At 46.6% G+C, this 25,996-nt stretch overlaps 2 protein-coding genes across 4 annotated transcripts; both read right to left on the reverse strand.

Moving 5' to 3' along the window:
* Positions 1 to 835: 835 nt before the first annotated feature.
* On the reverse strand, positions 836 to 5,538 carry RRP7A (ribosomal RNA processing 7 homolog A). Its single transcript, XM_080348033.1, has 7 exons — positions 4,485 to 5,538; positions 4,269 to 4,411; positions 3,977 to 4,102; positions 3,067 to 3,190; positions 2,324 to 2,421; positions 1,726 to 1,924; positions 836 to 1,253 (listed from the first exon to the last, which is right to left on the reverse strand). The coding sequence occupies exons 1-7, from the start codon at positions 4,534 to 4,536 to the stop codon at positions 1,168 to 1,170; spliced, it is 828 nt and encodes a 275-aa protein (XP_080204159.1). The 5' UTR covers positions 4,537 to 5,538; the 3' UTR covers positions 836 to 1,167.
* Positions 5,539 to 5,656: 118 nt separating this feature from the next.
* Positions 5,657 to 23,033, reverse strand: POLDIP3 (DNA polymerase delta interacting protein 3). 3 transcript variants are annotated; one of them, XM_080348002.1, is made up of 9 exons: positions 22,900 to 23,033; positions 17,283 to 17,670; positions 14,802 to 14,876; positions 12,932 to 13,027; positions 10,905 to 11,087; positions 9,953 to 10,030; positions 9,198 to 9,327; positions 8,261 to 8,327; positions 5,657 to 7,947 (listed from the first exon to the last, which is right to left on the reverse strand). In XM_080348002.1, the coding sequence occupies exons 1-9, from the start codon at positions 23,004 to 23,006 to the stop codon at positions 7,773 to 7,775; spliced, it is 1,299 nt and encodes a 432-aa protein (XP_080204128.1). In that variant the 5' UTR covers positions 23,007 to 23,033; the 3' UTR covers positions 5,657 to 7,772. The 3 variants fall into 3 exon arrangements, with proteins under 3 accessions (XP_080204128.1, XP_080204127.1, XP_080204129.1); XM_080348001.1 differs by having other exon boundaries at positions 14,802 to 14,879; XM_080348003.1 differs by lacking the exon at positions 12,932 to 13,027 and having other exon boundaries at positions 14,802 to 14,879.
* Positions 23,034 to 25,996: the final 2,963 nt, after the last annotated feature.

Consider the following 25,996-nt stretch of genomic DNA (forward strand, 5'->3'; position numbering starts at 1 on the left):
TTAAGGATCCATCTGTCTTCTTAGTTAAACTGATGCAAAAACATAACCGAAGCAATCGGACCTGGCAGTCTCACCCTGCAATGGAGGGTAAATGCGTTTTAACTCAGGTCTGTGGAAATTACCAGCATTTCCACCTTAAACTTGCACTGAAACCCATATCGAGGCTGCAGGCAGTAAAATAACTGTGTAAAACCTGGGGGTGGGTGGGTTACAACCCCTTTCTGATCACAGTGTATGCTGGGGTGGGCAATCATTAAGTCCAAGGCTGCACAGATGTTACGAGTGCAGAACAAAACCACTGGCCTGCAGCTGGATGTGTCTGTTGCCATCCTTACCTGCCTCCCGTGAGGGGCTGGTGACACATTAAGTGAAAAAAGGCCTTGGAGGGGCCGGTTTCTCCCTCCAAAGCCAGGCTGATAGCTCATTTTTTCTAGTGATGGTGCTGAACAGCAGAAGTTCCCGTAGGCCACAGCAGACATGGCTGTAGAGGTCGAGGCACAGCTGGAAGGCTGGACACCTCAGCACCTGGCTGAGAGGGAGCTGCCTGGGAGGGAAAACCCGAGGGAAGGGGTAGGGCTCTGTACCACACCACTGATCGTGGCTTGTGACAACAGGTCTGGGAACTCCCCAGCTGGATCTTCTAAGGTCACTTCCCTCCTCTTCCTTCTCACCTCCAGAGAACATGAGCAAAGCAGCTCTGGCATACAAGCCATGGCTTTAATCACCATGTTGGCAGGCAAGCAGCCGTCCCCCACAGCACACCGAGGGTGAGAGAGATGCCTTCCCCTGTTTTTAGAACATAGCAGCAGTTTATTTACAGTTCTTCAGCCACTCCCTGCCCCTGCAGAGGCTGTGCTGGGTCAATCCCAGCTCTTGCCACACTTTAGGAGGCTTTGGGTGGCAGGGAGATACAGGTTGTCACAGGATGTGCCTCAGCCCCTTGACCTGAGCACCCTAGGCAGTGGTGCCGCAGGGCTGGACCATGGCTGGGAGAGCAGGAGGATACTGGTGCGAGTGAACAAAAACTCCCCCTCCAGCGGCAGCTGCTGGGATCTCCCGTTTCAGATCAAAGTGCGGGGACAACATAAAGCTGCCTCAATTCCTTGAAATCCTTTGGCACGTGGAGTCCATAGGCATCTCTCCAGCACAGGCCTCTGAGAAAACAGCTCAGTACGGCCGGAACTTGCGCTGGGCTCGCATCAGCGCGATTCTCTGCTTGTCCTCCTCAAATTTCTTCCTCAACTGGGCAATGTCTGAAACAGGCAAAAAGACGACAGGTCACACAAGAGCAGCAGACTTCCCTCTCCTAGGGAGCTTCACTTCCACGCACTGCGAGGGGCTCAGTCCCAACACTCGCAAACATGCACTCCCCAGAGCGCGTCCTTTTGCGCCAGGGCTGAATGCCAAACTGGGGCTCTGGCTGTTCATCTCCAGCAGTGCTGCAGCTCCCTCTTGGGGAGCGAACAGGCCAGTTTTCCCTTCCAACTGCTGCCTTTGTGCAGACTGAAGAAACACCTAATTGGAAAGCCACGATTTGTGCACTCTCCTACAAAATATTCCAGCAGCCTTTGTGAGGAAAGGTGGTGGCAAGGTGTGCTGGCAAGGCCATTCGCACAACCACCCAGCCAACCGTTCACCTCCACTGAAGGAAGAAGGAGGCTCTTAGGGCCACAGGGTGAAAGACAAGAGACATGGGCAGGGGTAGGAGAAGACTTGGACACTCACGCTCTCTCTTGGACTCGTGATGCTGCCAGGCATAGAAATTGAGCAGCTCTTTGCGGGCCCTTTTCTGCTTCTCCTTCTCCAGCACCCGCAGGTTGGCAGCCTCTGTCCGGGGCAGGCCGGGCTTCCGGCCCTTCCGCGTCACCTTCACCCAGCCTTCCTCATCTGGGACACCCTCCTCCTCGGCCGCTTTGGCTTCTTCCTGTAAAGACAGGAGGGTGATGCAGCTCAGTGCAGACGGGCTGCCAGCCTGCCCGAGGCATGGCTCCCCCACAGCCCCCCTCACACATGTGAAAGTTACAGCTCCTGGAACATGCAGGACCAAGGGTGCAGGCATTCAGCTCTCAGTCACAACACTGCGCACCAGCCAGGACACCATTTATTTGTGATACCTACTGTAAGCCCTGGGTGGAAGGGTCAGGTGTTGTGAACCAAACCAGGGCCTGACTGCTCACCAGCAACTGGGAGCAAAACAACCCTGCCAACCAGCGTGTTTCCTTCTGCCCTTTCCACTGAGGCCAGCGCACCAAGAGACCCTCTCTCCTCCCTTCTTCTCCTCAGACCACCTGTTCAGATGGGTTCCCCCTCAGCCTGGCCTCACCTCTGCTATCTTTTCATCGTAGTCTTGCATGTAGGCATCCACCTCAGCCTTCAGCTCCTCCTGATCCACAATTGAGGCCCCATAGTTGGCGATCCACTCTGAGACAGAGAGGGCAGAAGTCAGCAGTGGTCCCTGTTGGAAGCAAGCCCTGGTGCGATGCCTTTGGGCAGCTCTAGAGAGAACCGCTCTGAGCAGAACATGCTCTGTTCCCATTCCTGTTCTGCCCCCTCAGTGCCACAGCTCCATCAACCCGCGGCTCAGGCCACAGCCAGTAAGCGATGGGAAGAGCTTGAAACCTTCCCAAGCGGGAGTGGACCAGTCTTGAGCCCAAGAGATAAAACATTCAGGGCTGCACTCCTGTCAAGGGGTCATATCTGAAGTGCTGTCATCTTGACAGACACCTGGTGCCTGTTATTGAGTGCAGATTCCATTCTGAGGGCAAGACACAGCCGGTTTCTTTGAATCTATGTGATACTGAAAAGATGTCAGGAAAAACTGCCCTTCTCTTGTACCAAGTGACCCCATTCCCCATAGGGTCACTGGACCAGACTACAACATCCAGTACAAGAAGATAGCTACTACCTTGTGAATAATAAAAGCAGGACAATGAAATGCTGGATGTCTCCTGGCTCAGTACAAAATGGTGAGAATTAATCTGGGACATGCAGGGCAGGATTCAGCGAGGAAGTAGCATAGTTTTCCCCCAGCACTAGCTATTAGGACAATAGCTAGGCCTGACTTACTGCTAATGCCAGTTTTCACAGGGTGACTCTCTGTTGATATCAGCAAGGGACCTTCCTGTGACAGGGCCTTGGCTGCCTGGACACCAGATGGCTTCCTGAACACCACGTATGCTACATGAAATCCCTACAAGAAAAAGACACCCAGGTCCATCAGATACACCAGGGAAACTGATGATGCAGCAAGGAGCTGCAGTACGAATAAGATACAAATAAAAATGAAACCACAAGTTGTAGTGGGATGGCAAAAAAAAAAAAAAAAGAAAAAAGATAATATAAACTCAAACAGGTAATCATGTCACCCAGTCCCCCAGATGGTTTTCCCATATCACAGCATGTTAGGGATTGGAAGGGACCTGGAAAGATCATCCAGTCCAATCCCCCTGCTGGAGCACGAACACCTAGATGAGGTTACACAGGAATGTGTCCAGGTGGGTTTTGAATGTCTCCAGAGAAGGAGACTCCACAACCCTCCTGGGCAGCCTGTTCCAGTGCTCTGGCACCCTCACTGAGAAGAAGTTTCTTCTCAAATTTAAATGGAACCTCCTGTGTTCCAATTTGTACCCATTGCCCCCTATCTTATCATTGGTTGTCACTGAGAAGAGCCTGGCTCCATCCTCATGACACTTACCCTTTACATATTTATAAACATTAATGAGGTCACCCCTCAGTCTCCTCTTCTCCAAGCTGAAGAGCCCCAGCTCCCTCAGCCTTTCCTCACACGGGAGATGCTCCACTCCCTTCATGATCTTTGTTGCCCTGCGCTGGACTCTCTCCAGCAGTTCCCTGTCCTTCTGGAACTGAGGGGCCCAGAACTGGACACAATGTGCTCCAAACAGTACCAATCAGTTCTTGTGATCTTTTCCTCTTTTGACCATTAAAGCATCAGCATCCCCCCTTCCGCGAGCTTTACCGTTACTGGTTTGCGGTTGAAGTATTTGGACGTCAGTTTTTCTTTTCTCTCTCCTGGCTCCGGCTTGTCACAGACATCCACCGACTGGACGTGCCCGCAGCGGCCGAACAGCCTCGACAGCGCGTCCTTCACAGAGAACAGAGACCGCGAAGCGCTCAGTAAAGCAGGAGGCGCTCACTGCTCCCGCCCCACCCAGCCCCCAGCACGGACCACAGGGGCACCGGAGCTGCTCCGGGACCCCGCCCGCAGCCTCCCCGGCCCGCCCGGCCTCCAGCCGCCCAGCCCCACTCACCGGCCCGCAGTACGGGGGCACGTTGAGGACGAAGAGAGTACGGCGCGGCGGGTGCCCGGCGCCGGCCCCTTCCCGCACCTGGTGCTCCTTCACCAACAGGTAGTGGGGCGAGCGCTGTCGCTCTCCGAACTTCACCGCCAGAGCTGTGGGCGACGCACCGGTTAACGCCTCCGCCACCGCCCCGGGCCCTCCCCGCCGCCCCGGCCCCCTCCTCACCCGTGTACCCCGGCGGTGCCGCTCCGGCCACACGCGGCACGGCGCCCGCCATCTTAGCGCGGCGGGAAGCGGCGGCGCGCAAGGGACGCCGGGAGTTGTAGTTCCCGGCGGCGCTAATGGCGGCGGCCGCGCCCTTGGCGGGAAGAGCCGTGACGGACTCGCCGCCGCCCGCTGCGGGAGGGAACGGGACGCAGGCCCGTTCCAAAACAACGGTATTAAAATAAGGCGAAAAAGCGTCAGTGAAAGTAATGAATTACAGAGAGCTGACTCACCAGATCAACACTATCAGAAGAAATGGTACACGTGAGAGTCATGAAAACGCACCGGACAAACTTACACATTGCAGCACTGCTGTCAAGTCAGCATGGTTTGGAAAAAAACAAAGGAAAAAAATAGAGAAATGACAAGTTACCACCTGTCCTGACCAGACATATTGAATTAGTGGAAGCAATCAGCACTTCATATGCAGGTTTATAATTTCTAACAGCCCAGGGGAAAAAAAAAAATTTAAAAAAAAAATCACAAACGTCACAAACATGCTGCATGAGGGCAAATGTGCACACATGTGAGGGCAGAAGGTGGTAGGCGAGCTCAGGGGAATGCAAACAGAGCGTGGTGACAGCCAGGACAACGGGGAGCTGCTGGAAAAGGACTGGGAATAACTGGTTCCTCCTCTTTCACTGCCCAAAGCCACCTTGTCAACCATTAGAAGACCAAGGTAACTTTCCAGAGCTGACTTTAGGAACAGGCAGAACAATGCACGCCAAGACGTTGCTGTACGACAAATCATGGAGTGGTGTTTAGATAACCATCGACTCCACCAATTAAACGGAAAGAATAGTGCCATGACCACAGAGCCATTCCAAGGAAGTTTGGCAATGTCATCATAATTTCTCAGATCACTTAAACACAACGCACAATTTAACAGCAAGTTACAAAGTGCATTTTGCTATTTGGCTTTTGGAACGGGGACACATTAAAAAAATCCTGAATGCTCAAGTCTCCACATTCTCTCAGATGAGACAAGATACATGCTCACAATACATGCAGTCCTCACATTTTCACAGCTTTGTGCCCAGCTGATAACTATAGTACCCTACTTCACTTAGAATAGTTACCTTGATTTTACAACTCTATTTTTGTTTTATAAAATTACTTTAAAAAATACTAAGTTGTCAATAACAAAGGCCGTTCTTTATTTTCTGTAACAACAAAATTGGAAGCGGTTGGGGACACAAATTGCTCCCACTTAGTAGCAAGAATCAGCTACTAATTTCAGTGATCCAGACCAAGAGGCTTGTGAGTATCAGTTCTCTCATCCATATACTTCCTCTCACTCTTCATGACATCGTCCGTTTCAAAGTTCCTACATTGTTGTAAAAGCAGGCTTGATTCAATGTGGAAACAACTCTGCCTACCTTTAGTTGCTTCACGGCATCTAAAAAGTCTTAGAGTCCACTCTCTGTATAACAAATGTTTATTCAGAAACAGATAATACATTATCTCCTCCAACCCCTAAAGTTTCCTCCCCCTCCCCACATAGTTTTTTTTTAATTAAAACACAGGTGTTTGATGGACAATCTAAAAAAGGAGAACAATAGCTGTCTTGGGTCCCCTCCCCTACAAACATCTGTTCACATGAAGCACCTTACCACTAATGATGGTGTTGGCTTCCAAACCAAAGAGAGTACTCAGGAAAAACAAGTCCTGCCAAGTCCTCAGTTATTTCCATGGCTAAAAGGGATGCAGTGAGACAGAGGAATGGTTTGCACGAGCTAGATAGAGCAAAGGGTTCATACAGAACAAGAAAGCGAAAGAAACAGAGGGTTGGCCAAGAAATAGAATCTGGACCTAAAACGGTTACAGGGAATTGATTAAAGTTCAGCGGAGCTGAACAGAATGAATCAGGTTAGTCTCCCAGCTAGAAGGATCAAGTTCAAATCCCAACTACATTCTGGAAGTGGCTTTTAGCTTTCCTTTCTTATAATACAATTTGAACAAATACAAAAAATGGGGAGCTACTGGGACTCCAAATACCCATGGCAATAACGTTGTGCTAACAAAGTACTGGAAATGCCACCTAGTGGCCTGTGGCCTGTCACAGACACTCACTGGCCCAAGGAACATCCTTGCTGCTCTGCATGAGACTTGCTTAATGCTCCTTTGCGTGTTCCTTACAGAGCGCTACCTGCTCTCCTCTGCAAAACCTCTCCCTGAAGCCATGGAGTGCAGCGATCATCCTCCAAGCCCACACGTGAGCAGCATGACCGCACAGCAGCCAAACGCTGTCCAAGTGACATCTCAAGGAAGTGAGTTCTCAGGTGCAAGGGAAGGCTGCTTCCGACACACTAGCATCTGAAAAAGGCCCCAGCTCGTTCCTTTGTATAGGAGACTGGGTAGGTTAGAAGGTAAGAAAAAGATTAACATGCCGACATCAGCAGGAGGATACAACACAGTCTAATAGGAGCGAACCACCTGCATTTCTTCTAACTCTGAACACAAGCCTGGTTCTTGTTTTTCAGTCCAGGAAGAACTGAGCTTGACCCTACAGGGCTAATATACTCATTGTACAAGTGCCAGGGCCTTTTTCACACCCCCACACCTCTGGATTACCAGAGCTGAGCCATCCCTCCCATAGCACAGCGAGGGGTGCACTTGTGCATATGTCCTTTCTCCCCGATGCCTCCATTGGCTGGAATACACAGCAAGACACTCAGTTTTTCACACTTCTCAACGTCTCAGCTGCTGAGCAGAAAAACATCCAACAACCAAAATAAAGTAGTATGTTACTGAGTGCACACAAGTCGAAGTCACAAGATGGTGCTTCCTGCATGAAGCCACACCTGACTTTGTACCCAGTGCAACAATTTCAAAACCACTGTGGTGTTCTTGCCTGCCAACAGTCAAGAGGATGCACCTTTTAGTTAAAGGTCAGTCAGAAGAAAAGAGAAGAAGGTCACCGCTCCTTCCCTCTCAAAGTCTATGTGCACTTTTAATGGCCACTAAGGGCTTTGGAGTAAAGGAGGGAGTTACATGGTATATGCTTGGTAATACATTACTGGCAGAAGGGGGAGGTTATCCTTTTGGAAAAAAAAAAAAAGTCATGGAAGAAAACTCCAACTATGAAAACAGAAAGTACACACACAAGAGGAAACACTATTGTACAGTAAGGTAGCGATCATAGAAAACAAAAAAAGTTTAAAGGCAGGCAAATGCAAAAAACATCTGCACTCCTGCACTTCTCTCATTCCCCAACTTGAATTCCAGTCCACTGCTCGCTCTCCCTTCTCAGAGTTTGATTTTGAATTCTGTGGGCTGCACAGAGGCAGAGACCCCTGAGGATTTGAAGAGTGCCTTCAAGATAGTGTCAGGGTCCACCTCAGCTGGGGGATTTGAGGCGGTGCTTGCACTTGACCGGCGTGGTTCCCCTTCCTTCTTCACTGAGGGGGTATCACTCAATCGGCTGGAGGATTAAAAAAAAGCAATATTTAACTTCTCATTATGAAATAAAATCTAACACTATGTCTGCATTCACTGTTCTCAGTGTTGCCCCCTTCCTAATATTAGAGATAGAGGTTTTAAATATGCTTTCCTCACAAGAAAACCTCCTTGTCTCAGGCTTGCTTTAAGCCTCAGTGCTGAGTCAAGCTACATTGCACCCAGCTCAACATATTCATGGGACAATAACTTGCTGACAGCTTTCCTCCCCTCAGGTTCTTCTCAAAACAGAACCTGCAAACATGTTTGCTTCTTCCCCCCATCCAAAGGACACTTACAGCAATATAGGTTGATCTGAGGTGATGACATTCCCATTCATATGAAGATTGCATTTCATTGGTTGACCTACACAAACACAATTTAAAAAGCCCTTATATTAGAATCATGGTAAGGCAAGACCCCAGAAATAGTACACATCAGTGTAAGCAACAGAGTTCCACGTGCAGGGGAAACATGGGAAAGAACACCTGGTAACATCTTTTATTGCAAAAAAATCACAGCAACACAAGAGCCACTGAAACACTCAGTACCATATGAAGACTCATGCTAATTAAGAAGTTACATATAGCTGCAAAACCCTTAGCAAGAACACAAGAGAATCTCCCATTCTCAGCTGTCTGCTCCTCATCAGACATTTATAGTAAGTCACTCATCTAAAGAAATAAAAAGCATCTATTTCCAGCTAAAAATTAACACCAAATTTCAGCCTATAACAACACTGCAGGTGGATCCATACTAACAACTGCATTGTTCAAAGTTCATGGAGAAGCTGATACTAATTGTTTTACAGGCCTGACTCCAAATGCCTCTGACTACCCTTTGAGAGTTTTACAAATATTTGTTTTACTTGTACCTTGCAAACAGCTATTCCTTAGGCAGGTAAAGCCTTCCTAAGGACTATCTAGCTCTCAGTACTAGATTAGAAACAAAGGAAATTTAATCTGTAAGTCACATCAGTGCAATCAGCAGGACCCTGCCTCTAGCTTTGCTCACTCTAGAAATTTTTTAAAAAATTTACTTCCCTTCAATAAACTGTGCATATATTCAGCTAGTTACATGGAAGCACATTACACTGTTTAGCTCTTGAACTGATTTTCTGGCATTCCTCTCTTTTGGTAGCATACAGGCATTTCAGATGCTTTTAAACTCTCCGTTGAGGTGGAAAAATCTTTGGTGATTTATCTATCATAAATGCAACTCTGGCCTCAAACTTACCATCTAAACACCTGTTGTTGTATTTCTTATACGCTGTGATAGCATCTTCTTTCTTCACGAATACTACCTCAGCCACTCCAGGGTGCACCAGCCGGGCTCGCTTCAGAGCGCCACACACACAGAATAGCTCCTGAGGGCAGAGAGTTCATCATGACCATGGTCACGTCAAAGGTACCACCTCAACCGAAGACACTGAGTGAGAAAGGCTTAGTTTCCTAACTGCACTGCTTATCCAGCTTCGTAAAACACATGGCAGAATCCTGCCACCTGTTTTGTGTTTGCTACGGTACAAGTACTTTGCATTAGTAATACAGGTTGCACAAAGCTCCATCCTGCTACCAACACAAACAGAAAAGTTCAAGGTCAGTAGTCTATACATTTTGTCACACATGAAGACCAGGCTCATTCTCAGCCTGCTGAGAACAGAAGAAATTAAATAATTTGGATGGAGGCATAAATTCAAGGACAACACCAAGCATCACTTGGCATAAATTATTCTAAGTTATGCCAGATATCTCAGTACACCCTAGAAATGGTATTTTGTCCCAACTTCTTAAGTATGCACTTTTTAATAAAAGTGAACAAAAAACAGAAGAAAAAACAAACCAAGAACTCTCAAAGTTTTTGCAAGGAAAGCAAACCCATCTCACACCCCTCTTCACTGCATTCACCATAGATCAAGTGATTTATCAAATGAGGTAGGATAAGGGACAAAAGCTTCACTCATCCACAGTCTGGCAGTAAGCAACACTCACAACAATGTCTTCCTCTGTGACTCGAGGATGCAGATTGTTTACGGTCATCTTCGTGCCTTCCAAAGGACTGAACGCCAGCTGCCAACACAAACAAATGCATCACATAAAAAAGGTCAGAAATGCAGCAGGCAAGACAGCACAGCAGAGAAAGCATAAAGAAGAAGTCACTAGAGGAATGTCTGGAAATTTCTGTACACACACACACAAAGAAGTGAGCTACAGCTAGTAATGGGAAGTGCATCAATGCTTACAAAAGCCCAGATCATCTGATGGTGAAGAGGTGCCCCTTTTCCATGCCAATTTGCTTCTGAAGTACCTTTTCTCTTTCATTCCCATAATCCACATACACACACAGGACTCTGTGGTCATGCTCGCATTTTTAAGCGCACATCTCTGCTGCACTCTGCACCAGCCAGCAAGCCCCAAAATATGGCTTCAGCCCCTCAAGAACGTGCTGGGAACACATGGTGGGTTACCTGTACCACACATCGGGCAGTTTGGCAAAGCAATTCCAGGCAGGTTGTCTAGGTTGTCTACAAATTGCCCAAGAGGCCTTGTGTGTACAGCAAGAAGCTGTATTTGGAAGAATTGTGTTTTTTCTCTTTGCTAACAGGAGCAGACAGAAGACAACATAGCTGGTAGTGTTAGAACATTATTCGCCACCAATGACAGGCCAAACAACAACTGCCACAACCCAGTAACATAGGTGCCTCCAGGTTCACGTGCTCCCAGGCTAGCTAGTTGAGAGAACTTCCCAGTCTCAAACACTGAAGAACAGGATGTTTAAACAGGTTTTGAACTCCCAAGACACAGGTTGCAGCTATCAGAATCAGCTTGATAGAATCCCAGAAATAATGGTGGAAGGCAGGCAGAAATGAGTTGCTTGCATAACTGACGAACAGCAAGTTTCAGAGACTTCTATACAGAGCATCTCTCAATTCCCTGAGCTCACCTCAACAGGTGCTGGTTCTTTTGGAGGCTCCTCCTTTGTCACTAAGGTCCGGGACATGTTTGTCAAGGCCTTCGTCCTCATAGGAGAGGGAGGTGCAGGTGGAGCTGTGTACGTATCATTCTGGACCACTTTAGTCAGGGGAACAGTCTTGGACAGAGAGAATTTATTGCCACTCAGCCCAGTCTGCAGGAAGAAAGAATAAAGTACCTCTGAGAGCTGCAAGCTACATGAATCATCCTTCTTTTTCAAGCACCAACAGCAGGAGAGCATTACTAGCATGCACTAAGAACTGCATGTCCTTCCCGGTGCCAAAACCACTACAGCACTGGAGACTTTCAGCTCTGAGACAAAAATCAACTGAAGTTTCTGAGCACTAGTTTATCCCAAAAGAACACTTCACTCAGTGACAGAGCACTTTTCAATTTCATATTCTTCTTAAATGAACTTTACTAGTGGGACTTGAATCTGAATCCAAAGATTTTTAAGTCCTTTACAAAGACTTCACAAAAATTGCTCATTAATGATAAGATTGAGCTGCCCTAGTGCAAACAACAACACTTCATCAGAAACACAAAGCTAGGGTACGCAGGGTACACAGAGCGTAACCTTCTAGCTGGAACTACCCAAGTTTAAAGCCAGACTAAAAATTATGCTTGGTAGCTGCTGCGAACACTGGAGATGACACGTATACTCCTGAAGGAAAAAAAAGCAAAACAAACCCACAAGAAACATAAGGCCGTTTTTAAGCATGACAAATGATCAGGAGCTCTATTCCAAATAACCACAGGAGAAAAAAAAAAACCACAACCAACACACAGGATAATCATTGCACTAGACTGCCTGTGAGATGGTAAAACCACCTGAATTTGCCTTCTCAGAACCACAGAACAATTTAGGACAAACCTATGTCCAGTCCCCATGTTTGAAACTGGGCTAACTTCAAAGACACATGAGGTTGGCTCAGGGCCTTATCCAGTTAACTCTGAATAGCTGAGAATGGCTATTTCACAACCTCTCTGGGTCCCTGTGCCAGAGGCTGACCAATACCCTGAGAATTGCACAACTCCCCCCGCTTCCATACACAACTAGAATTTCTTTTGCTGCAACACATTTGTTGGTTCATTTTCTACCTGTTCACTCCCAAAACAGATGTGGGTTATGCCTTTTCTATGACCACATGTTAGACACTGAAAAAGAGTGGACAGATCTCACCACAGCCTTCTCAGTGTTAAAAGACACTGCTCTCTCACTCTTCCTCTCACACATCATGCACTACGGCCCCCTGACCACTCTGTTGTACAAGCTGCAGCCTGTCAGTTTCTTTCATGTATCACAGAGCACCATACAGACACAGTACACCAGCTGTATTGTCAAAACACCAAACAGATGGGAATAATCATCTTCCTTGATTTGACAGCTACGATCTTACTAATATACAATCTTTAGTCGGTCTTTGTTGCTGCAAGGATGCACTGCTAACTCAAGTGTATCACCCAGCAGGAACCCCAGCCTCTTTTCCTACAAAGCCACTTCCTAGCCAGTCAGTTCTCCACTCAAGTTGGAGAGGGTTATCCCACCCCGAGAGCAGGACCTAGCATTTGCGTTGAAATTCCACTTCTCCAGAGCACCACTACTCCCAACAAGCTGCCAACTAAGATTTTGCATGGCAACATATTTCCTGCTTTGATGTCCAGTCTCTAGAAGCAGCAGAAAGCTTCCCTTGCTTGCCTGCTCAAACAATAACGAGACCGGTCCAAAGCACTTCCCCAACAAGAAGAAAGTCAGGAGCTAACATGCAGCAACCTGCCAGCAAGGGAGAAAGCACACACTGCTAGCCTAAAAGAACTCTGGTCCAAAAATAACACTAGAAGCACGGGCACAAAAAGAAGGCTGGGGTGAAAAGCAAACATTTCAGGAGAAAGCATCGTTTACATACTTTAAAAGAATATAAGCCCTGTAAAGCCGCAGCCTGTGTGTCCACCCAATGTGAGCATGGCCTGGTGGGGACTGTTCAGATAATCCCTTACCGCGTTGTGCAGGAAACTGTTTGTGGTGGTGATTTTCATCTGTTTGCTAGGAAGGGGAGAGACACTTTCATCATCATCTTCCATGTCATACAGACCCTGAAGACAAGCAAGGTAATAGTTTACAAGCAAGTGGATTTAATCTAGACATCACTGCCAAAATAAGTAGTTTTCCCTGCCTTCAGCCTTCTTCAGGTAGTTAATATCACTACACTGGACTTTACTCGTGTCCTTGCAGCTTGGGGACACGGTGCTGAAGGTATGCAAGTCCATTTCAAAACATCAGTGGAAAAACTATCAAACTTCTTTTCCAGAAATGTCACAGTAAAGCTGTTTCCCTTGGTGCATTCCCTAGATCTCATCAGTTCTCACAAAAACACATCAGTGCAATAAAGCCTCAGTGTCTTACTTTCTTGCACTTTGCTACCTTTAAAACTGAAGCTTGTGCATATGATTTTTAATTACTTTTTTTAAATTAAGCAGATGCCTGCCAAATACATCTGAACTAAACATCCCTTTTGAGCAGCCTGGTTTCCTCAGCACAGCACATATCCATCTGGCACTAGAAAACACTGCGCTAGGAGTTTTACTGAATGAATAATTAATTGCCCAGTTCAATTTAATGCTCATAGTCCTGCCTCAAAATACTGAGGCTAACTCCTACACAAGTATTTTTTTCCTAGACTCTAAATAATGTTAAGAAAAAGTCTATACATATATGGCACTGCCCAGAACGTAAGTCACAACTCAGACCAAATTCACATTAATTCAGTGGAAAAGTAAAGAAAAACAGAGGGATCAGCAATGAGAGCTTGCAAAACAAGTGGGTTGTCCCAGTCTGCAAGATTCTGATTTACAAACAGGGAAGTTGTTCCAGTCACAGAAATGCAAAGAAGGGGAGGAATAAAAAAAAAAGGAAAATTGTGCAGCAAATAACTGTGGAAGATGCTACCCATCAGGACAATGGACTTGAGTTTCAGATAAAGTGAAATGGATTCAAGGTTTATGGTGATGAAGTCAGAATAATGAAGACACTTCCTTAAGTGACAGCATCTGGGACGGGTGAGGGCTGCAGGTCAATGTAGAGGTAACAGACAAATAGCTGAGGCAAAAAAACCCAAAACAAAATAGGACATGATGTTGTGAATAATAGTTTTCCAGTATTTCATATAATGCTTTATATACACATACACACACACACAAGTAAAATAAGTAATAAAAATGTGTAATTCCTCTCCAAGGCAGTAAGGTGGCTGAATGGCTGGGGCTGTGACAAAGGCCTTTAAAACTGATCCCAGAAGAAGCAGCACAAATTCTAGGGTTTTCTTCAAAGTCTGACCGATAAGGGATATGGCAAATTTGATAGTACAGCAGAACACCAATTAACATCATTCACTATCAGGTTTCCAGCAGGGGCCCACCGCTGGGATTTCACAGGAAGGTTATACCCTCTCCCACCTCACTGTAGAACATTTGACCATGTACAATCGTATCCATTCTCTGAAGCAGCTGGCAGGATGGTGAATCAAAACAACCAAAACTTGATCTCATGTGGTGTCACTGAGAAATTTATAGAACGATTTAAGGGCTAAAGGTCACAGTCTCTAGAAAAAAACCACATTAGCGCATACAGATAAAAATGTGGAATATCTACTTTGCATTCACGTAACACACAAGGAATCAAAATCAATTAGACTAAATAAAAACTGCAATTACCATGGAAGTATCTTAACCACACAATAGGGAGCTAAGCTGTTAGAGAACTTCCAAACACTTTTCTTTCCCACTTAAAAGTTTTATTTGAACCTGCCAGCATTTATGGATACCTTCCCCCTCATAGATAACAAACAAAGAGCATGGAGCAGGCACACACCTGTTTGTGTGTATGGTTGTTCACCACATTGATCCTCATTCCTGCTGGATGAGAGTGTCCAGGAACTGGAGCTTTCTGCTGCAGTTAAGAGAGAAAGAACCAAAGTGTTGAACACTGCAGTCCACCAGATGCCCATTTCAGAAGATCGGAGCTGTTAGTTGATACCCTGAGACCACTTAAATGGAACTCACTATACTGCTTTTGAAAAATATTACCACCTTCCAATTAGGTACTCTATGCTCCTATGAACATGCTATTAGATAATATCTATATTTCCTGCAATATATTAAATATGAGACATTTTCACTTAACTGAAAAAATTAAAATCTAAGGCCACACGAAGAAACTGATTGGAGTTTTAGTCCAAGATTAGTCAGAAGGGGACTTAACTCCAGCCCTGACTACATATACATTTCCGCCAATATGAAATCGTGAATGTGGTAAATCAGCAAGCTTAGATTCTCTCCTTTCATGCTACAGGGAACCACAATACTTATTTCCATCAAACTCAACAAGTTAGGAGTCAAAACAATCTAGTTGTTCTCCATTTCAAATGAGAATTAGATACTGTCAATTCACACCAGAGCCAGAATAACCTGCAGTGGAATAAAATGTAGCTGACCCTTTCTGCAGCCTGCTACACCATGAAACGGAGAAACCACAACAGAACTGGTGAGGAAACGTAGCTGTACTAATCAACAACTGAAATCAAGCAGCAATGCTCTCAAAAATAGTCTCTTGGTTTCTAAAAAAGCCGGAATCTGGCCATTACAGAAAATAAAGTGTCGTTTTACAAAAACACTCCATACAGGCAGTAAAATCTTCAGATTTGCATTTTCCCTGGACTGTAGCTTACACCATGGCATCCTCATGTTTCAATCTGCTAATCAATTCAGAAACAAGGGTACCTGTCCTACAGAAACACCAGTAGAGCTGTGGAAATTCTTTTGGTTTCAAAGACTTTTTTCCTTGCTTTATGAGAAACAAGACCACAGTACAGGACATTAGAGCTGTGTGCTGCATTTCAGATCAACATACTTTAGTTTGATCCTGCTCCCACATTTGGGAGGAGAGGAGGGCCACGGGATATTCTGAATTGCAGTATAAACTTTTAAAAAAATTATTAAATAATTGCTGACACATACTGTTTGTCTACAGTCTTAATCGCTATTATAAAATATTACTTGCTTGCAATATATTGCCCAACTGTAGGTCAAATCAAGTCATACAAAAAAAAACCTAAATCAGGTCAGAGCAAACTGCTACAGTACCAAGTTTCTGGAAACTATTTTAACTCCTAGAAGCTTCGTAGAAAATGTTCAACTCCTAATGGCTGATGGTGGTGATTTGGCTTAGAAGGACAGCATGAGTATTAATTACCCTACTAATTAAAGACTACTGAACAGACTGCCCTATTGCTCTGCGATTAGCCCTTCTTACTACCACAAGAGTCCTTTCTCTTTCTTAGGTCAGCCCAGCAGTAAACCTGCAGAGTAATGGAAATTTCCTAGGCCAATTTACAGAAGAAATGTGCTTAATGCTCTTGAGCAAAACTCACAGCTGAACAGAAAGAAGACTCATCTAGGCTTCCAAACTGATGAGAACAGGAGATTTTCTAGGTATGTGTAAGCGCCTTGTTGACCTTTAGGAGTAGGAAAACAGAAGAGATAGGCTAGGAACTTCAGTTATATGCTTGCAGAGGTGAGGAACAAAACCACTCCTCAAACAACAATCCTGACAGTCTGGAAACTTCTCTTCAGACCCTACCCACTGTACCTAACATACGCATAGTTCAAAAGTAGTTGTGACTCAGAGAAGTTTGCTCAGAATCAAGTTACTGTGCACACAGCAAAGCGAAATTAGAAAACTGGCAAAGGAAAGCAGCAGGTTAGCATGATCAACTGATTATATTGCAATTGAAATAAATCTTAAGCCTCTGCAGGAATCCATCATGTAACCAGGCAACTCCCTGGAAGCCAGGGCTTTCCTCAAAACCAGAGAAATAGAGAAATTGTAGAAGGGCTCACTGAATTTTAGACCATCTTAGATACAAAGATGGCTGTATATTCTAAACTGTTATTCCCACCATTAGGATAAACCAGCTATCTAGACAGGACAATCCATCACAGACTTGCAAAGAGGGGTGGTATAAGAATGACAAAAAATGCATACATTTTCTTTGTATTTAGGTGGGAGACTACTTAACCATTCAAGACAACCACTTTAATGCTAACAGGAGTGCTGCTTTAGTCTTTTTGGACCCAAAATTCAAATGAGAACTTAAATGAAAGCTGAGATTCTACAAAAAGCCCCAAGCAGCTGCAGGGACACCCAGACGGCTCCAAACCCTGCCCTACAGGCTGGACTCAATCGCATTACCATGGTTCCCATCGTAAACACGTGAACATATTCATGTAGCATCATTCCTACTGAACTGCTGTAAAATAACTGAGGGGTTCAGAGGTGGCTTGCTTGACCTACCTGGATAGTTTTGGTGATTTTCACAGCTGGATTTACTGTCCCCATCGTTGGGCTGATAGCAGCTGGAGTGCTCCTTTTTAAGCTGATCTTCTCTCTGGCATCCACCACTTTGGTCACCTTTTCAGCAGCAACACTTTGCTGCTTACGGGAGTTCAACATCTCTCGAGCATCCTGCACCTTCCCTTTGATTTTGAACCGAGCGTCCTTTTGAATCAGTTTTTCACGGGCATCTTTAACCCCCAGTTTGTGACGGGCATCAGTGAGTCCTATCTTCTGCCGGGCATCAAATGTCCGCTGGAAGCTGACAGCTGGTGATGACCTATTGAGAAGATTTTGCTGGATCCCAATGCGAGATCTTACACCTCCAAACACTGGCCTTGTGTTAAGTCTGGGGAAAAAAAAAAAGTTTCAGACATTGTAAGATGTGTTACAGTATCAATAAAAGTATTTGTGTTGCTGCAAACAAAAGTTCATTATTGCTGCACAGAAATCCACTCAGGTTAGATGTCCAAATACAATAGTAAAGCCCCTAAGCTGTTTTATGCTGGATTTTGCTTTCTACATAAACAGCTAAGGAACTGATTTCCAAAATCCATTCTTAAGCTCACATTTACAAACTTCAGTAAAGGGCCTGACTTCAGCTGTGCTAAGTACATACTACATTGAAACAAAGCTTTTCAACAACTTAGTTACTTTGGGGAGACCTTTGAAGACAAACAGAAACAGGACAGAGCAGTTCTGCTAAAGTATCTTTTGTAATACAACAGTAAGTCCTGATACAAAGGAAACATGGAACTACGTGTGATTTCAAGAATTCTGGGCAGCAAGTTTAGATTCGTGGAAGCATAGAGTCTTGGGGTTTAAGAAGTACAAACACCAGTACCAATCTCAGTTCAAAGCCACCAGTTTCCAAGTTTACTTACTGCCAGCAATAATACTTATCAGTCAAATTACTCCTTAACATCACTGTCTCTTCTTTAATCTACTAACAGAACCGCTGCACTCAATGTGCTTTACTTTTTAAGCACATCATCACAATACTGAGCATAGAAAGATAACAGCCCACACAAACAGCAGCACTTATACTTGGATACAAGTATTACTAAGAAGCAGCCCATTAGGTAGTGAAAGCTGAAACTAGCTTCTCGTTGCAAGTCTAATTCACTTGTTCAAAATCTCCCCTAGAAGGAAACAACTTGTCTAATTTTTTAATACAGTTCCTCATTTAAGTAATTTTTAAGGATTTTATTTTTCCCATTTGGTTTATAAAAAACAAACAAAAAAAAAATCACAACAAAATATATGTCCAAGTGGGAAGAGAACTTTTAAAATTCAGGTACTGAAAAAATATTCCTGCTGTTGGCATTTTAGAATTCAAATAAGCTAAAGAGGGCTACAGTGTTCACCTGCTTTCTGAAACGTACTATCCAGTATTATAAAGTCTAAAAGTAGGTATCTAGCATTTGTGTAATACTCAAAAGGCTTTGTCACAAGTTCAAATGATGATGCAATTTGAATCTTTCCTACAGCTTTATATCAGCATTTCCTGATCTAACCCTACAATCCCAATATATTTACAGTCATGTATTTTCAGTGGAGAAATCTGTAAAAAAAGAGGTGAAAGACAGAATCTCCACTTCTGTTTCTTTCATTCTTGTGTCCAGACAATGAGAAATGTAGGACTGGGATCCCATCTTGTTATCTAGCAAAGAATCCTATGGCTGCTCATACAGCCAAGGCACATTACGTACAAGAAACAAGAGTATTATTAAGATCATTGATTGAAATACACCCTGAATAATACAGAAGACTAACACTACCCATAAAGCAACAGCCACAGAACAAGAGTTACCCTGCAATTTTAAAAAGCATTAATTTAGCAATGTTAAAAGCATTCAGTCCTTTTCGGTGCCCAATGTGGGCCTCAAACGGTCCGTGATAACAAGAGGTTTGACTGGAATGGGTTAGACTGAATTTATAGGTGCCACTGCCATTTGGCTCCTGTGCTTGCCATGGGGCTTGTTTGCCTTACTGTAAATTAGTCTTGTGCTTGTCGATGGCTGCTTTTTGCTTTTGCTGCTTGCTGTACTGCTTTTCATCTTACTCTGCTGTGCCTGGAAATGTAACAGTAATAGCGATGCCTGGGCACTGCTGCTGTTTCTGTGCTGCTGTACTGGACAGGCTGGAACACCAGTGTGAACTCAAGTCAGAACAACTCTGCAGACACAGAAGTCAGTGCAGAAGGCGCAGCAGGAGGTGTTCCAGGTGCTGGAGCAGAGATTCCCCTGCAGACCATGGTGTAGAACATGGTGAGGCTGGGTGTTCCCCTGCAGCCCATGGAGGTCCATGGTGGAGCAGATACCCACCTGCAGCCCACGGAGGACCCCACACCAGAGCAGACAGATGTCCAAAGGACCATACCCCATGGAAGAGACCCACATTGGAGCAGTTTGTGAAGAACTGCAGCCCCTGGGAAGGACTCTCATTAGAGAAGTTTGTGGAGGACTGTTTCCCATGGGAGGGACTCCACACTGGAGCAGAGGAAGAGTGTGGAGTCCTCTCCTTAGGAGGAAGGAGCAAAAGGAACAACATGTGATTAACTGAGTGCAACCCCCATTCGCTGTCTCCCTGTGCTGCTCAGGGTGGGGAGGAGGTAGAGAAACTGGGGGCAAAGTTAAACCTGGGATTTGAGTGGCATGTTCTGGAATTACTACACCAGGAACCCTTTCTTGCTCACCAGGCTAGGAGCACAAGGAGGAGTTCACTGGAATGTTAGCCCTGTAACCCAGCCCAAAGGAACTAGGGGTGGAGATTGTAATGGAAATACCTTTAAATTGTTGTATGTTACAGGGAGTACTACAGCAGGAACCACCTGAACCAATGGAGGACAAGCCTTGCAAGAAGCAGTGCAAGTGCAGCAGTGACCTGACCCGAGCTGGCTTTGGTGCCCAGTAACTCCACACAACGCACCACCTCCCCTGTCCTGAGTGACCACAGTAACAGGTGGAACCCAAAGTGATGGACTACACAAGTCCAATCAACATTTTGTGTACATTTAAGGACACTTCACAAGGGCAGTCTATAGACCAAGGGAATGATATCTGTGTATTATACCAAAGGATGGAAAGGGTGGTGGTGGTGAGTAACAAGAATGTATTGGATAGTTTGAGACCCGAGCATGATGTAATTGGTATGGAATAAGGCGTGAAGAATGTGCTGGTTTTGGCAGGGATTGAGTTAATTTTCTTCGCAGTAGCTAGTATGGGGCTACATTTTGGATTTGCACTGGAAACAGTGCTGATACCACAGGGATGTTTTAGTGACTGCTGAGCAGTGCTTAGGCAGAGTCAAGGCCTTTTCAGCTCCTCACACCACCCTAACAGCAAGTGGGCTGGGGGTGCACAAGAAGCTGGGAAGGGACACAGCTGAATCCAGCTGACCAAAGGAATATTCCACACCATATGACATCATGCTCAGTATAGATACTAAGGGAAAGAAAAAGGAAGGGGCGATGTTTGGAGTGATGATGTTTGTCTGCTCAAGTAACCATTATGCATGATGGAGTGCAGCTTTCCTGGAGATGGCTGAACACCCACCTGCCCATGGCCAGTAGTGAATGAAATCCTCGTTCCGCTTTGCTTGGGTACACAGCTTTCACTTTACTTATTAAACTGTTTTTATCTCAACCCATGAGTTTTCTCACTTTTTCGATTCTCTCCCCGATCCCACCAGAGGAGAGCAAGCGAGTGGCTGTGTGGGGCATAGTTGTTGGCTCGGTTTATACCACAGCAGTGCCACAGAAGGGCTGCACAAGTGGTTCTTTTTAATAAGCATAAAAGAGGACAAATTAAAACCAGAAACGTGTATCAGCATTTAAGCCAGAATTAGTTAAAACTGCTAATGACACAAACTAATGAAAATAGTTAGGTAACTCGGTACTGAAGATTACATCATCTCTTAAGATTTGTGTTTATCCTAATAAGCAACTATCTTCTGTATACAATAGCTTACCCTATAACAGCATTAACTCTTTATGCTTTTTGTGACACAACATCTGAAATACAGGGGAATCTCAAACATCTAATTCACTTTCAATTACTCCAAGTTCCGTCTTGACTATTTTGTGGATTAGTACATTTTCCAGGTGAAGATTTTTCTGTTATCTCATCTATACTACGGAACAGCACAAATATAATGATTTAAGTTTATTCAGCCTTCACAAAGTCAAGTTAGCCACCTCAGAAATCTTAGAAGGTGAGCTGAACGCTACAAACAACAGAAATGCAAAGCACAAAAATTCTTACAGTTCTGCTGAGGGATTATTGTTCAGCAAATAAAAGCAGGAAGAATTCTTGGAAGAACTGCGAGTTAAGAAGGGATTTAACAAAGGAGAAATGAGGTACTTGGCATACTAAGCAGTATAAGACTGTTCCAAATGCGCAGGATAACATGAATGAAAGTGAAAAGCCAAGGCCTTGTCTAGACTAGGATTTATATATGTTTGAATGTTTTGCCAGTATATGTTAGCAGATAACTTCCAAAATACTACTCTAGACACACAAGTGCAGACAGAGTTAAAGCCTCGGATTCCCCAGTGACCATTAACTTTAAATAAAAAAGGCACGTTTAGCTAACACAGATGGGGAGAAATCCATGGACAAGACCTTCAGAAGCATCAAGAGACTACAGCAAAAGGGAAGCTGAAAAGCTACCAAGGGAGAAGGCAGATAAAGATTGCCAACAGCTGCACTAGAGTAAACGGCCCAGCCTATACTGGAGCACCTGCCCTACAGAGCCTAATCTTGTAGCTAATATGCAACACACTCCACATCCACACAAGCATTTCAAACAGTCTGTCAGGGTATCGTCAACCACGCTAGAGAGGTTACAGTTTCCGAGGGCCGGGCAGCAAGTCTGATGAAGTCCCTGCAGCCCGGCCTATGCGGATCCCGACCAGCTCTGCTACAGCCACGGCTCCCGGTGGCACAGCCCCCTCCCACGGCCATCCCACAATGCACCGGGCTGCTCCTCCACGCACCGCTCCGGGAGCTGCGGGGGGCCCGGGCACCCCCGGGGCGCTGCCCGGCGAGGAGCCGCAGCCCCGCAGCAGCTCGGGGCGCACACACGAGGCAGCCCAGACACCGAGGGGGCTGGGGCAGGGGGCGCCGGCGCTCGGCTTGGGGAGCACCATTGGGGGAATCGGCGGGGAGAAACAGAAGGCAGCGGGGAAAGCGCAGGACGGAGGCTGTGGCACAGCGATGGGCTGTGCGCGGAGCCTCGAGAGAGACGAGGAGGGCCCGGGGAGGGGAGAGGGGCGGGCGGGGCGGCCCTGCCGGGGCCGGAGCCCACGGGGCAGCGCCAGGAACAGGAGGTGAGGTGGGGGACAGACCCTCGCCCCAGCCCAGTCCTGAGCGACAGCCCCCACCGCCAATCGCCGCCAGAGGCACGGCCCGCAGAGCGACGCCTGAGCCAATGGGAAGGCGAGAGCGGGGAACAGGGCCGGGCGGCGCTGAGGCAGGCGGTGGCCCGCAGCCTCTGGAGCGGAACGACCAAAAGGGACAACACAGGAACCACCGGAGGCCGCCGGGCCCGGGGCGCGGCCCTCCCGACCGCTTACCTCCCTTTCACCATCACACCGCGTTTCCGTATGAGCTCGTCCAGAGAGAGGTCCGCCATCTTGTCGCGGGGCCCAACGATGAGACGCAGCGAGCGAGACCCGGACATAACATCACACTACTTCCGCCACTCGCCCCGCCTCCAAAAGTAAGACAGTCCCCGCCCGCCCGAGTGCGCGATGGGGGGATGTACGTCCCACAATTCCCAGCGGCGCCCGGGCTGCTCATTTACATACGCCCCGCAGCGGTCCCGTCCCGGTTCGGCCCGCGGCAGCAGTTACGCGGCGCGGAAGGGGAAATAGACTGGGCAGTGTAGTGAGGAAAATGAAGCCTTAGCTTGTGCACAGCGGAGCCCCATGGGAGCTGCTCGCCCTGAGCTGCAGAGCTAGCGCGCAGGGCTGTCCCAACGAGGCGGGGAGTGCCGTGTTATGCCTTAAACTTATGAGTAAGGAAAATAACGACCCGGGGTGACGCCCGGGTCCTCACTGCGAATGTGAGATGAATTTTTGCGCGGGTACAGGTCGCCCCTGGGTGGCCCGCTTACTTCGCGGGGTGCCCGGGTGTGTGATCTGCCCGACCCTACGTGCTGAGCTGGTCAAAAGCAGAACCGGGGCGGGAGTGATGTGTCTCCCGTGCGGCGGGGCGGAGCGCTGGTTTGCGGCACCGAAGCCGTGACGCTGGGTTACCGTGGGAGGGAGCCCTGAGCGCCGCTTTCATTTTTTGGTGAAGACCAAATCGCTATAAAGGAGAAGAAAAAAATCTTGTGTCTCCTGTGGCTGCCGCCCCCGCCCCGTCCGGTTTAAGCGCAACACCGCCCGCCTGGGCTGGCCCAAGGGCCCTCGCCAGGCTTAGCGATACATCACCGAAACCCGCCTGACATTTACGTGCCTGCGGGAAGTGATTGCTTTTTCTGCTTTTGTGGGAGGAATTATGCCATTTAAAATCAGACTGAGTAAAAAAAATAAAACCCCCCGAAACACAGTGAAAGGGAACAGCCACCGTGCACAGGCTGGGCAGAGCTGAGCTTCCCGGTGCCTTTCCAGCATTGCCTCCTGCCCTGCCCTGACACATCGCCAAAACGCAGCTTTTTGCTCCTGCCCACAGCTCTGTGTCAGGAGGATCTCTTGTGCGGTTCCCCTCTGCACCATCCCTGCTCTCTCCCTGCCGTCTCCCCACCACAATGACCCTGAGCCACGGCAGTATAGGCAGCAGCATCCGCCATGTCCCTGTGGAGCTGCTGGCCCATGTGTGGTCTTTGTGTCACCCACAGAGAAGGCCCTGAGAGGAAGCTCTTGGATGCCAGTGGCTGCGCACAGCTGGGAGACCTCAGGATTCCGCAGCACAGATTTTTATCTTAGGAGCCTACGGTCATACCAGTAGTGATGCCAGGTCACCGCTTAGTTGTCCACTTGGTCCGGATCAAGGGTAACACATGACTGCATCACTATCAAATTAGGCTACACAATAATAAGTTTGTGCCCTTTTTATGCCACCTTTCTGAAGCTGTTGAGATAGTTGATCTAGCTGAGCTGGTGGGGGTGGATGATATGTGACAACCATAAAGTCTGCTGTTGCAAAACGAACAGGTTGCATTTCTTTGAGCAAATTTGGATGACTGTAAGAGCAGCCCAAGTGGTTCCAGACCCAGTATCCTGTTTCCAACCTGCAAGGAACCCCCAATGGAAGTCTCTTCCTGACACCTGTCCAGATGTCCCATGGACCTCAGTGGTATTCGTGCAGCCTTGATACCCTTTGACAAGGAGTACAACATTTCCACTCTCTGCTGCAGGGTGAGCCATGTCCTCGTGTTCATCATGTTTCCATCAGCCTAGTTCTCGCAGCTGAAGGCAGAGAGTGCATGTGTAGCTCCTTTCCTCCCTCTTGTCCACCTATGATCTCCTAAATCATCTTCAGGTGAAGAGTCCAGACCTGCTCACCCATTCCTTAAGTGAAGCTCCCTTCCCTCTGCAGGCACCCCCCTTCCCATGCACAAGTCTCTGGGGAGCTGGTAGGGGGCGTGAGGGGTTTAAACCTCAGGATCTTCCATTCCTGGTGTTTATGGTGGTTTTACTATTGCCGCAAGACATGACAAGCTGCAGCTCAGCTTTCCCGGGTCCCGCCTGGTTCCTCATTGCAGCTTTGAAAGAGAAGTCAAATATTTGCCCAGGCCTCTGCTTCTCTCCTTGGGGCTGGGAGCGGGGGAAGGTGCAAGCAGCAGCAGAGAGACCTTCCTGAATGTGGGGGTCCACACAAAGGGCTCCTTGACCAAAAGTGCTGGGAAACTCCCAGGCCTGCCCTTGGCTTTTCAGAGGCAGATTCCTTGAGCATGTCTCCCTCACCAGGCGAGACCCAGGACACCAAAGTCAGAACAGAGGAGATAGTTTCCCTGTCTCACACCAATTTCCTTTTAAAAAATATTAATCAGGAAATCATGCAAAGGACGTCACGTTAACCTTGGAGCAGTATGTGGCACAGCACCCAACTTATATTACCCTCAGTGAGTCATACAGAGGCACATGAAGCAGCTAAGAGCAGAATGACATGGCCAGAAAAAATATCTGGTAAGTTGTTGTGGAGCAAGGTCACATCATTACTCAGTCTAGATACAGTCTGTCTGTCATGGCAACCCACCACAGCGTTAGATGTGTTTCCTTGCTCTTCAAAGGACAAAAACCTGTGTGCCCCGCGTGTCAGAAGCCAAGTAACCTTTCTAGCAGACTTCAGTTAGGAAAGCTCATAATCAGCTAGGCTGTTAGAAACTTTAATTCTTCTCCATTAATTATAACAAAACTATTAAAAATTGACTGTGTAGGCAGTACGCTCCCCCTTAATTGCATTAATACCATCACCATAATAATTGCCTTGACACAGAAACATTTTGCATGAAAACAGTTAAGCAATTTTGTAATTAATTTCAAGAGGGAATTAGCTGCCTTAGGGATAATTTTTTCTATATCAGTTTTTGTACACTGAAGTAGAATCCTAATGATTACAGTAACAATCTCCTGACTTCTTATATATTTCTTTTTTGTTGAAATTGAAGACATAGAGACATTAACATTTTTGGAGGTTGTACCAGGAATGTCAGTTAATGTGAGC

This window comes from Nesoenas mayeri, assembly GCF_963082525.1.
Source record: "Nesoenas mayeri genome assembly, chromosome: 1".
NCBI classification, from domain to species: domain Eukaryota; kingdom Metazoa; phylum Chordata; class Aves; order Columbiformes; family Columbidae; genus Nesoenas; species Nesoenas mayeri.